The 11,661-nt window shown below is 69.1% G+C and overlaps 1 protein-coding gene across 1 annotated transcript; it reads left to right on the top strand.

Moving 5' to 3' along the window:
- On the top strand, positions 1 to 11,345 carry LOC115642948 (HHIP-like protein 1; the record flags this gene model as incomplete). The annotated part of the gene is given in 11 exon segments (XM_030546654.1): positions 1 to 44; positions 46 to 113; positions 116 to 186; positions 2,244 to 2,890; positions 3,088 to 3,231; positions 4,145 to 4,556; positions 5,116 to 5,186; positions 5,612 to 5,757; positions 6,338 to 6,419; positions 6,586 to 6,666; positions 10,414 to 11,345. Coding segments are annotated over 11 exon segments (1,857 nt in total), but the record flags the coding sequence as incomplete, so codon positions are not given.
- Positions 11,346 to 11,661: the final 316 nt, after the last annotated feature.

Here is an 11,661-nt window from a genome sequence, read left to right as displayed (position 1 = left end):
CCCCAGTGCCTGGACTACAAGCCGCCCTTCCAGCCCCCCAGCCCCGACCTTCTGCCCCGAGTACTCAGCCTTCGGCTGCTGCGACGGCCGGCGGGACGCCCAGCTGAGCGCCAGGCGCTGGGCAGCGTCCTGGACCCCGCCGGCCTGCAGAGCTGCGGGCGCTGCCTGCGTGACCTGGTGTGCCAGGTGAGGGGGGCGGCCCGGCTGGGCGTGGAGGGGGCGGGGGCCAGGCAGCCCGGCTGGGGGGATGGGGGCAGGGGCCAGGCAGCCTGGCTGGGTGGGTGGGGGATGGGGGCAGGGGCCAGGCAGCCCAGCTGCGGGGTGGGGGGGGCAGCAGAGGCCAGGCAGCCCGGCTGGGTGTGGAGGGGGGCAGGGGCCAGGCAGCCCGGCTGGGCGTGGAGGGGATGGGAGCCAGGCAGCCCTGCTGGAGGATGGGGCAGGGGCCAGGCAGCCCAGCTGGGGGGCGGGGGCCAGGCAGCCTGACTGGGGATGGGGACAGGGGCCAGGCAGCCCAGCTGCGGGGGCAGCAGAGGCCAGGCAGCCCGGCTGGGTGTGGAGGGGGGGGGCAGGGGCCAGGCAGCCTGGCTGGGTGTGGAGGGGGGGGCAGGGACCAGGCAGCCTGGCTGGGTGTGGGGTGGGGATGGGGGGGCAGGGGCCAGGCAGCCTGGCTGGGAGGATGGGGGCAGTGGCCAAGCAGCCTGGCCGGGCTTGGGAGGAGGAGGGCCAGGCAGCCCAGCTGTAGGGGAGAGGGGGCTCGCACCAGGCAGCCAGGCTGGGCGGGGCCAGACAGCCTGGTTGGGTGAGGGGTGGGCACACGGGCCTGGTTGGGCATGGGGGAGGCAGAAGCCAAGCAGCCCGGCTGGGGGCGGAGGGCTCGGGCCAGGCAGCCGAGCTGGGGGGGGGGGGGCACAGGTGTTTGCAGGGGGCTGTGGGGCTGGTGGCATAGGGCAGTGGGATGGGGGGGCAGTTAAGGGAACTCTGGCCCCGATGTCAGGTTTGCTGGGGCCCTGCCCCTCTCCCATTTCACCCCTGCATACAGACATGGGATAGCCGTTCACTTGCCCCCCCAATCAGCCTGGGCGGCCCTGTTGGCAGTGACTGCACGGGGGGGGCAGGGGGTACTGGGGGGCTCCAGGCTGGGCTACAGCCACTGGTCCCAAGCCCCCCCAGCTCCCAGCCTGGGTGCCCAGGTTCTCCCGACGTGTCTCCCGCAGCTGCCCTGGGCTCAGGGGACACGTACAGCGCCAGGCACCAGGCCGCAACAGGCTGCTGCCCCACATGCCTGGCCAGGAAGCCGGGGGACCCCCGGCAGCTCCGTGGGACACATGCCCTGCTAGGTGCCCTTGGCACCCTCACCCCATGGCTCCAGGCGGCTCCTGGCAGCGGCCCAGCCCTCCCCACATCCTGTCTAGGCTGGGACATGGGCCCATTCCCAGCCTGTCCGCAGCCCCCCACCTCAGCAGCCCTGGCATGAACAGAACCCAGGAGTCCTGGACCCCCGCCCCAGCCACTCGACCCCACACAACCCTGCAACCCAGGGGGCTGGGAGCCCAGACTTCTGGGTTCCATCCCCGGCTCTGGTGGCTTAGGGCAGGCGGGGGCTGGGAGCCCGGACTTCTGGGTTCCATCCCCGGCTCTGGTGGCTTAGGGCAGGCGGGGGCTGGGAGCCCGGACTCCTGGGTTCCATCCCCGGCTCGGGTGGCTTAGGGCAGGCGGGGGCTGGGAGCCCGGACTCCTGGGTTCCATCCCCGGCTCTGGTGGCTTAGGGCAGGCGGGAGCTGGGAGCCCGGCCTCCTGGGTTCCATCCCCGGCTCGGGTGGCTTAGGGCAGGCGGGAGCTGGGAGCCCGGACTCCTGGGTTCCATCCCCGGCTCGGGTGGCTTAGGGCAGGTGGGAGCTGGGAGCCCGGCCTCCTGGGTTCCATCCCCGGCTCGGGTGGCTTAGGGCAGGCGGGGGCTGGGAGCCCAGACTCCTGGGTTCCATCCCCGGCTCTGGTGGCTTAGGGCAGGCGGGGGCTGGGAGCCCGGACTCCTGGGTTCCATCCCCGGCTCTGGTGGCTTAGGGCAGGCGGGGGCTGGGAGCCCAGACTTCTGGGTTCCATCCCCGGCTCTGGTGGCTTAGGGCAGGCGGGAGCTGGGAGCCCGGACTCCTGGGTTCCATCCCCGGCTCGGGTGGCTTAGGGCAGGCGGGGGCTGGGAGCCCGGACTCCTGGGTTCCAGCTAACCCCCTCCCCTGCCCCTGCAGGAGTGCTCGCCCTACGCTGCCCACTTGTACGATGCAGAGGACGTGAGCTCCCCAGTGTGGGCCCTGCCCGGCTTGTGCCCCGCGTACTGTGCAGCCTTCTGGCCGCGGTGCCGCTCCGTGCTGAGCCTCCTGACTGAGGACCCTGCCAGCCTGGCGCTGGAGGGCGACCGCGCCCGCTTCTGTGGCGCCCTGGAGCTGGGCGACCCCACCTACTGCTACCCAGCAGTGCTGGGCAGCGTGGTGCTGAGCCAGGGGCTGGGCCGGGTGCGGGAGGGCGCCCGCGGCTGCCTGCAGCTCTGCCTGCGAGAGGTGGCCAAGGGGCTGCGTAACCCCGTGGCCATGGTGCACGCCAGGGACGGCTCCCACCGCTTCTTCGTGGCCGAGCAGCGGGGCTGCATCTGGGTCTTCCTGGCCAACGGCTCGCGGGCCGCGCGCCCCTTCCTGGACCCGCGGGCGGCCGTGCTCACCTCACCCTGGGCGGGCGGCGAGCGGGGCTTCCTGGGCCTGGCCTTCCACCCCCATTTTCACGCCACCCGCACCTTCTACGTCTACTACTCCGCCCGCGCCGGGCCCCACGAGACCATCCGCGTCTCCCAGTTCCGCGTCTCGGCCCACGACCCCAACGCTGACGACCCCCGCTCCGAGAGGTGAGTGGCCTGCCGCCTGGGCACTCCTGGGGGCAGAACCCAGGCGTCCGGGCTCCCAGCCCCCCCCACTGTAACCACTAGGCATCACCCCGCCACTTCTGAGCCAGCCCCCCTGTCATGCAGACCCTTCCTCCCGCTCCATCTGCCCCATCGGTTCGGGGTGCCCCCCCACTTCACCCGGCTACTCTCCCTGGCAGGATCCTCCTGGAGGTGCTGGAGACGGCGTCGAACCACAACGGGGGGCAGCTGCTGTTTGGGGCTGACGAGCTGCTCTACATCTTCACAGGGGACGGGGGGCGAGCGGGGGACCCCTTCGGGGCCTTCGGCAATGCCCAGAACAAGTAAGAGACAGACCTGGCATTGGGGGGCCCTGGCGGCAGCATGGGGTGGGGGGGCTGGGGGCGCCTGGTGGTGGCGGCATGGGGTGTTGGGGGAGATGCCCCCTTGCAGGAAATTGGAGTGGGGGGGAGATTTTAGGGGAAATTATCCTGGGCGGGCAGTGCGGGGTGGGGGGGCTTGATAGGTGAAAACTTCGCTCCTTTCTGCCACCTGATGGCCAAAGTGCAAACTGGCTGGCGCTGTGTGGGGCAGCTCCCCCGAAACCCTGCTGCCCTGGGGCCCTGATCCCCCGGCCCAGCCCTCGGCTCTACCCTGAACATCCGAGGGCCCTGAGCCCCCCGGCCCAGCCCTCGGCTCTGCCCCTGCAGCGTCTGTCCCTGAACCCCTAGGGGCCCTGATCCCCCGGCCCAGCCCTCGGCTCTACCCTGAACATCCGAGGGCCCTGATCCCCCCGGCCCAGCCCTCGGCTCTGCCCCTGCAGTGTCTGTCCCTGAACCCCTGGGGGCCCTGATCCCCCTAGGCCAGCCCCGAGCTCTGCCCCTGCACCGTCTGTCCCTGAACCCCCGAGGGCCCTGATCCCCTCCCCCGGTCCAGCCCCCGGCTCTGCCCCTGCAGCATCTCTCCCTGACCCCCCGAAGGCTCTGATACCCCCCGGCCCAGCCCCAGCAGCGTCTGTCCCTGATCCCCCTGGTCCAGCCCCCAGCTCTGCCCCTGAACCCCCGGGGGCCCTGATCCCCCTGGCCCAGCTCCCAGCTCTGCCCCTGCAGCGTCCTTCCCTGAACCCCTGGGGGCCCTGATCCCCCTGGTCCAGCCCCCAGCTCTTTTCTTGAACCCCTGGGGGCCCTGATCCCCCCGGTCTAGACCCCGGCTCTGACCCTGCAGCATCTGTTCCTCGCTCTCCTGCCTCCCTCCCAGGTCGTCCCTGCTGGGCAAAGTGCTGCGGATTGACGTGGAGCCGGGGCCCGACGACCCCCCCCACCGCATCCCGCCCGACAACCCCTTTGTGGAGGAGCCAGGGGCCCGGCCCGAGGTCTACGCCTATGGGGTGCGGAACATGTGGCGCTGCTCCTTGGACAGGGGTGACCCCACCAGCGGCGCCGGGCGCGGACGCATCTTCTGCGGGGACGTGGGGCAGAACAAGTACGAGGAGGTGGACGTCATCGTGCCGGGTGCCAACTACGGCTGGCGGGCGAAGGAAGGGTTCGCCTGCTACGACCAGGCACTGTGCACCAACGCCTCGCTCGGTACAGTCCCGCCTCGCACCCAGGGCGCCATGGGCCGGACGGACCTGTCCCCTCGAGGGGCGCCGGCTCCCATCGGCCCCAGGGCAGTGTCTGGCTGGCTCAGGGGGCGGGAATGGGGCAGGGGCCTGTCCCCTGGGGGGGTGCCGGCTCCCATCAGCCCAAGGCAGTGTCTGGCTGGCTCAGGGGGTGGGAATGGGGCAGGGGCCTGTCCCCTTGGGGGGCGCCGGCTCCCATCGGCCCCAGGGCAGTGTCTGGCTGGCTCAGGGGGTGGGAATGGGGAAGGGGCCTGTCCCCTCGGGGGGCGCCGGCTCCCATCGGCCCCAGGGCAGTGTCTGGCTGGTTTAGAGGGGCGGGAATGGGGCAGGGGTCTGTCCCCTCGGGGGGCGCCGGCTCCCATCGGCCCCAGGGCAGTGTCTGGCTGGCTCAGGGGTTGGGAATGGGGCAGGGGCCTGTCCCCTCGGGGGGTGCCGGCTCCCATCGGCCCCAGGGCAGTGTCTGGGTGGCTCAGGGGGGCGGGAATGGGGCAGGGGTCTGTCCCCTCGAGGGGCACCAGGGGACCAGATGGCTTGGGACGGGGCAGGGAAAGGGCTTTGGGACCTGTTACTCTGGGTCTCAGGTACAATAAACCCTTGTCCCCCACAGCACCTTGGGGCGGGAGAGGGAGGCTGCGTCAAGCGTCAAGGCCACTACATCTTTGGGGACTTCATGAGCGGGTAGGTTGGGTGCCTGCGCCGGGCCCGGGGAGAACAGCCTGCTACTGCTGGCTGGAGGGAGCGCCCCAGGGAGTGTCACACCCTGCTGGGGACCCCGCTGGGGGGCTGTGAGCACGTGGCCATGCCAACAGGACTAGCCATGGCCCAGAGGGGCTATGGGGCTGCCCCCTAACTGCTCTCAGGATGTCTCCCTGACCAGTGCCCCATGGACGAGGGGGAGGGGGATTTTCTGCATGGGACACAGAACACCCCCCCTTGGGGGATGTGGCGGGGCAGGGGTAAGTTCCTGACCCTGAGTGCCTCAGGGGCTGCAGGGGGGCAATACACCCATCTCCACAGCTCCTATGGAAGGGGGGTGGGTTCAGCCCCCCCAAGGCTCGTGCTGCTTACCGGCCCCCTGGCCCCATGGCTCCGTCTCCCCCCAGGCGCCTGATGTCGCTGCGGGAGGAGGCTGGCTCCGGGCGCTGGCACTACAAGGAGCTGTGCACGGGCCAGGGCCAGACCTGCGCCTTCCCTGGCCTCCTCAACCACCACGTACCCCACATCATCTCCTTCGCCGAGGACGAGGCCAGTGAGCGGGGGGGGGAGGGCACAGCCAGGCCTGGCCAAGGACGCGTCAGGGCCAAGGGGGGCGGTTGGCAGCGCACGGTGCCCAGGCCGGGGCCTCGGCACCCTAGAGCCAGAGTCGCAACAGGACACCTGGGTTCTCGTCCTGGTGCTGGGAGGGGTCTGGGGTCCCATGGGGGCTGGGAGCCAGGACGCCTGGGTTCTCGTCCCGGTGCTGGGAAGGGTCTGGGGTCCCATGGGGGCTGGGAGCCAGGACGCCTGGGTTCTCGTCCCGGTGCTGGGAGGGGTCTGGGGTCCCGTGGGGGCTGGGAGCCAGGACGCCTGGGTTCTCGCCCCGGTGCTGGGAGGGGTCTGGGGTCCCGTGGGGGCTGGGAGCCAGGACGCCTGGGTTCTCGTCCCGGTGCTGGGAGGGGTCTGGGGTCCTGTGGTGAGAGTGGAGGAGGTAATGCCGGGAGCCAGGACTCCTGGGTTCTATTCTCGTTGCTTCCACAAATGTGTGGCCTCCCTCCTGTGCCTCAGTTTCCCCTGTGCTGTGGCTGAGGAGAGGGCTTGGTGGCCAGTTACTAACCCTGCTGTCCCTGTAGGTGAGCTCTATTTCCTCGCCACGGCCATCCCCAGTGCAGCCGTGCCAGCTGGGATCTTGTATCGGATCATGGACCCCTCCAGGTACCCACTGTTCCCCTTTGCCCACTGGCCCTGGCAGGTTTCTGAGCAACAAGTGGCCCTGTCTCGGTATGACACAGCTTCGCTGGCTCCCAGTGTGTGTGTGTGGGGGGGGCTGCGCATGGGCCCCGGGCCCTGTGCCCCCCATAACGGGCGTCTCTCCCCGCAGGCGGGCGTCCCCCGGACAGTGCGAGATCAGCCCCGTGCCCGTCCCCATCCAAGGGAAGCTGATTCCCTTCCGCCCAACAGAGTGAGTGCGGGTGGGTCACTGAGCCGGGGGGGGGCACGAGGTCACCACTGCAGTTGGCGGGGGGCTCTGGAAAGCTGCTGGGTCATTGGCAGGGGGCAGAGGGGTATTGGGAGCCAGGACTCCTGGTTTCTTTCCCAGCTCTGGTGCTGACTCACTGGGTGGGGGGGCAGTTCTGTAGATGGGGGATAAAGGTGTCAGGGGGCAGAGTTGTATCCGAAATGAGCCCCCGCCTCGGGTCCCTGTTTCAGAATTCATCACACCGGCCCCACGGCCCGCAGTGACCACCCCACGGCTTGGCAGCGGCTCAGACCCGACGGGAACAGCTGGACCCCCTCTGGCGCCTGCCACCCACCCCCCGGGCCCAGGGCCCCCTGCAGCACCTGCCACCCACCCCCACTGCCCAGAGCCCTCTGTGTCCCCCGCAGCATCCCCAGCACTGCCCACCCCTCAGCCCAGCCCAGCCGCCAGGCCCCTGGCTTGCTCGGACTCTGGGGTGCTGCACCCACTTCCCACACCCCGGCCAGGGCTAAGCCTGCCCCCCACCACCCCCAACTGGTACCAGCAGCTGCTGGAGCGCCTGGAGGCCAAGAGCAGCCCATGGAGCCGTGCCTCTTGGCCCCCCAGCCCGGGGCCGCCCCCCACAATGCACCCAGCCCCCAACCCCCCTCTTTCCCCCAGCCAAGGACTGCCCCCCACAACCCACCCAGCCCCCAGCTTTCCCTGAGCACCCACCTGCACCCCAGCACAGGGCCACCCCCCCACAACCCACCCAGCCCCCAACCCACCTCTTTCCCCCAGAACCCACCATCCCCCCAGCATAGAGCTGTACTTCAGAACCCACCCAGCCCCCAACCCCCAGCTGCCCCACAGAACGTTGCTGTCCCCTGCCACCCCGCATCCCCCCAGGCGGGAGGTTGGGCACCACCCCAGGAAGACGGGGCCCCGGAGGCGGCTGGGGGCAAAGGGCCCCACCTGGCAGCTGCCCCCTGGCACGGTGCAGCTGGTACACAGGGGTGCGATGCCCGGGCGGGGCTGGCTGGAGATCCTGGTGGGGGGCCAGTGGGGCACAGTCTGCGACGATCTGTTTGACAGGCGGGCGGCCGCTGTTGTGTGCCGGCAGCTGGGCTACAGGCAGGTGTTGCGGGTGGCCCGCCGGGCGGAGTTTGGGCAAGGGGCCGCGCTGCCCATCCTGCTGGACAATGTGCAGTGCCAGGGCTCTGAGCGCAGCCTGCTGGAGTGCCAGAGCGCGCCCCCCCGGGCAGCACGACTGTGCCCACAGCGAGGACGTGGGGGTGCTGTGCGGGCACTGGGAGCGCCAGGGGCTGCCCATAACTTCTGCCTCCTTCCTGTCTCCCTGGGCTCTGGCAAGGGGGCAGTGAGGGCAGGGTTTGGGGGCTGGGGCCTGTCACCCCCACAGCTACAGGGACCTGGGAGCCACATGGCTCAGAGGCCCCCCAGGGACAGCTGCTCAGGTTTCCTGCTTCCCTTTTATGATGTGGGGGGGTTCGATTCTGGCAGGAGGCAGGGCGGGGAGCCAGGACTCCTGGGTTCTTTCCCCACGGCTGCGGGGGGGGGGGGGCGGGGAGCCAGGACTGCTGGGTTCTAGCCCCATGGCTGGGAGGGGAGGGAGAAGGAGCCAGGACTGCTGGGTTCTGTTGTTGGCTCTACCCTGCCTTGAGCATGGGCAAAGGGCAGCCAGGGCCAGGTGAGATCAATACCATGCCGCCAGCTCCTTCCAGCAATGTTTTATTCAGACTCCTGGTGACCATCTGCGCCAGGTGCCATGGGGCCACCCCATCCCCACCCCCCGCAACTGGCACACAGAGGCCGGGGTGGGGCAGGGGGGGGATTCCCAGGGGCAGTGCTTGCGCCAGGGACACAGGTGTTCGCTCTTGATCCTCCCGTCCCCGTCCCCCCAGGCTGATTCCTGGGGCAGCAGAGGGTGGTGCCATGCGACGCCCTGTCAGGGCTGAGGGGTGGCACCAGGCAGGCTGGGAGGGGCACTCACTCCTCGTGGGCCGTGCCCATCCTGCCATGCTCTGTCCTGCACATGTGGTGGCCCCAGAACCCTCCCTGAGGGGTGCCAGGCAACCCCCCCGTAACTGTTCAACTCGGCTCTTTAAACTGCCAGTCATGGGGGGGGTGTGTGCAGGCACCACCAGCAGTGCAGGGTATGAAGCAGCTGCCGTTGCATCATAGCTGGGCACCCCAGGCCTTGGGGGTGGGACACTGGGCCCCCAACCCAGCACAGCTCCCCACCTCCTCTGGCTCCTGCTAAAGCACCAGAGAGTCACATGATTCCCTGGAATCGGGCCCCGCTCCGGCGCCTTTTTAATTTTTACTCACCCAGCAGCGCCCCGGCTCCTCAGCGGCATTTTGGTGGCAGGTCCTTGAGTGCCGCCAAGGACCTGGAGCGAGTGAAGGCCCCACCGCCGAAGACCCGGATGCCGCTGGGTGAGTACGAATTGGGTCCATACTTGCTAAAGCCGGCCCTGACCCCACCCCTAAAGGCAGCACCTCACTGGTCCTGCCGGGGGATCCCTGCTCCCGGGGCTGGGGGTCTCTGCCACGGCCACACAGACAGCTGGGCCACCCTGGGAAAGGGGCTTTGCCTCCCTTGCAGGTGCCCCATGACACGCTGCCCCTTGCAGGGAGCTCAGAGCCGGTGTGGGTGGAGGGGTACTGTTTTGGGGGCAGCAGGGGCATTGACCCCAAGCCTCGGGCATGCACAGAATTTGCTCAACCTGGGCCTGGGCCAGGCCCCTACTCAGCCCACGGGACTCAACCCGTCACACAGAGCGTCACCTTCCCCCTCCCTCCATCAGCCAGAGCCCAAAGCACTGGGGATGATGGCCCAGGCTGGGTCCCCCGCAGCCAGCTTCAGGGGTCCCCAGCATGCCAGGGCTGCCTGGGCTGGGAAACAGGGCAGGTCCCAGCCCCCTGCCTGGGGATACAACAGGGTGAACAGCGGATGAAAACAGAGAGGTGCTTATTAAAACCCCGCGCGCCCTCCCCTCCAACATGCAGACAGGAGCCATGAGAGAGCCCCCAGCTCTGCCCGCTGCCCAGGCCCATGCCAGAGCCGGCCGCAGATGCAGGCGCGGTCCCTGAGGGAGCTGCCTCTGCAGCCCACTGCCCAAGCCAGCCAGAGCAGCCCCCAAGGGCAGAGCTGCTGCTATCTGCTGATGGAGGAGTAGTTGGCATGGCTGCCCATGTTGAGCTGGGTGCTGGCAGGTGGCAGCTTCGCGCCTGGCGCCGGCTCCTCCGGCGTCACCTCGGCCTCCAGGATGGGCTCCTGGTCACGGTGGTGATCAGCCGGCAGCAGCAGGAGGTCGGTGAGGCCGTGCAGATCAGCCGCCTTGTAGAAGGTCTGTAGGACCAGCAGCACGGCCATCAGCCCCAGCAGCAGGTACACTGGGAGAGAGTGAGCAAGAGGGCGTCAGCCACTGCGAGGGTCTGGGGGGCAGCCCCTGGAGCTATAGTGGCACTGCACCACCCCCCCCCCGTGCCAGGCCCCGCCACACAGCAAGTAGGGAATGGAACCCAGGAGTCCTGGCTCCAGCCCCCCTGCTCTAACTACTAGACCCCACTCCCCTTCCAGAGCTGGGATAGAACCCAGGAGTCCTCGCTCCAGCCCCGCTTGCTCTAACCACTAGACACCACTCCCCTCCCAGAGCCGGGATGGAACCCAGGAGTCCTGGCTCCCAGCCCCCCCACTCTAACCACTAGTCCTCATTTCCTTCCCAGAGCCAGTGATGGAACCCAGGAGTCCTGGCTCTCAGCCCACTGCTCTAACCCACCCAATTCTACTGTACCCTGGGTAATGTTCAGGATGTAGCCGTCTCCATGGGGCACCAGCCCGGCTGCCTTGAAATGATGCCCCCCACTCAGGTACCTGCCCACAGTGTGTGTGTGTGTGGGGGGGGGTTCCGGTAACCTTTTGCATGAGCACTGTGTGCCTCAGTTTCCCCCAGTCATGACACAGTGACCTCGGTGGTGGGACAGGGGATGTGATTTTTGCAGGGACCCAAGCGGGCAGGTGCATGGGCCGGACTCTGTACCCTAACCTGGCAGCTGATGACTGGGGCTCTCTCCCGGGAGCCAGCCGGCAGCGCGAGAGGTGGGGGCCACGGCGTGTTTGCCCAGGAGGAGGAGGGGCAGCAGGTGTGTTGGGGCTGGGCTGCTCAGTCTCCTGGCTGGGACTGTCGGGGGGGGGAAGCCCCCCCCAGCCTTTTCTGTAACTTCCTGCTGCCTGTGCTACCGAGATCTGTCCTCCGCACTGTCCTGGTGACTAATAAACCTGGTTTCCACGCTGGCTGAGTCACAGCTGCCTCGGGAGATGGGGGCAGGGCCCTTTGGGGGGTGCAAGGCTCCCCCAGGCGTCCCTGTGGGGTCCAGGGGGCTGAAAACTCCCAGCTCAGACCCGAGCAGGCTCCGTGCCCTGGTGCCAGTGCCCTGAGGGGAGACGCGTCAGGATGACATCGCTCAGAGCGTGCCCCTGAGAACCCCCCCAGAAGTGCCCCCCAGGGCTCCCCCTGCCCCCCACTCACCGGTGCTCTGAGGGGAGATGTGTCAGGATGAGGGTCCTGCCTGACTTTGCTCGGAGTGTGCCCGTGAGAACGCCCCGGAGCTGCCCCCGCTCACCGGTGTCCTGAGGGGAGACGTGTCGGGATGACGTCGCCCCCCAGGGCTCCCCCTGCCCCCCACTCACCGGTGCTCTGAGGGGAGTTGTGTCAGGATGAGGGTCCTGCCTGACTTTGCTCGGAGTGTGCCCGTGAGAACCCCCCGGAGCTGCCCCCGCTCACCGGTGTCCTGAGGGGAGACGCGTCGGGATGACGTCGCCCCCGAGCTGCCCCCCAGGGCTCCCCCTGCCCCCGCTCACCGGTGACCGAGACCTTGTATAGCGCCCGCAGCCTCTGGCCCGGCTGCTCGCCTGGCACGTAGTCGCCCAGCCCGATGGTGCACAGCGAGATGAAGCAGAAGTAGAAGGCGTCC

The sequence above is a fragment of the Gopherus evgoodei genome, unplaced genomic scaffold, assembly GCF_007399415.2.
Source record: "Gopherus evgoodei ecotype Sinaloan lineage unplaced genomic scaffold, rGopEvg1_v1.p scaffold_48_arrow_ctg1, whole genome shotgun sequence".
In the NCBI taxonomy this organism is placed as follows: Eukaryota; Metazoa; Chordata; order Testudines; family Testudinidae; genus Gopherus; species Gopherus evgoodei.
The sequence above is the reverse complement of the archived record's forward strand: the minus strand, read 5'-3'. Positions and strand labels throughout refer to the sequence as shown.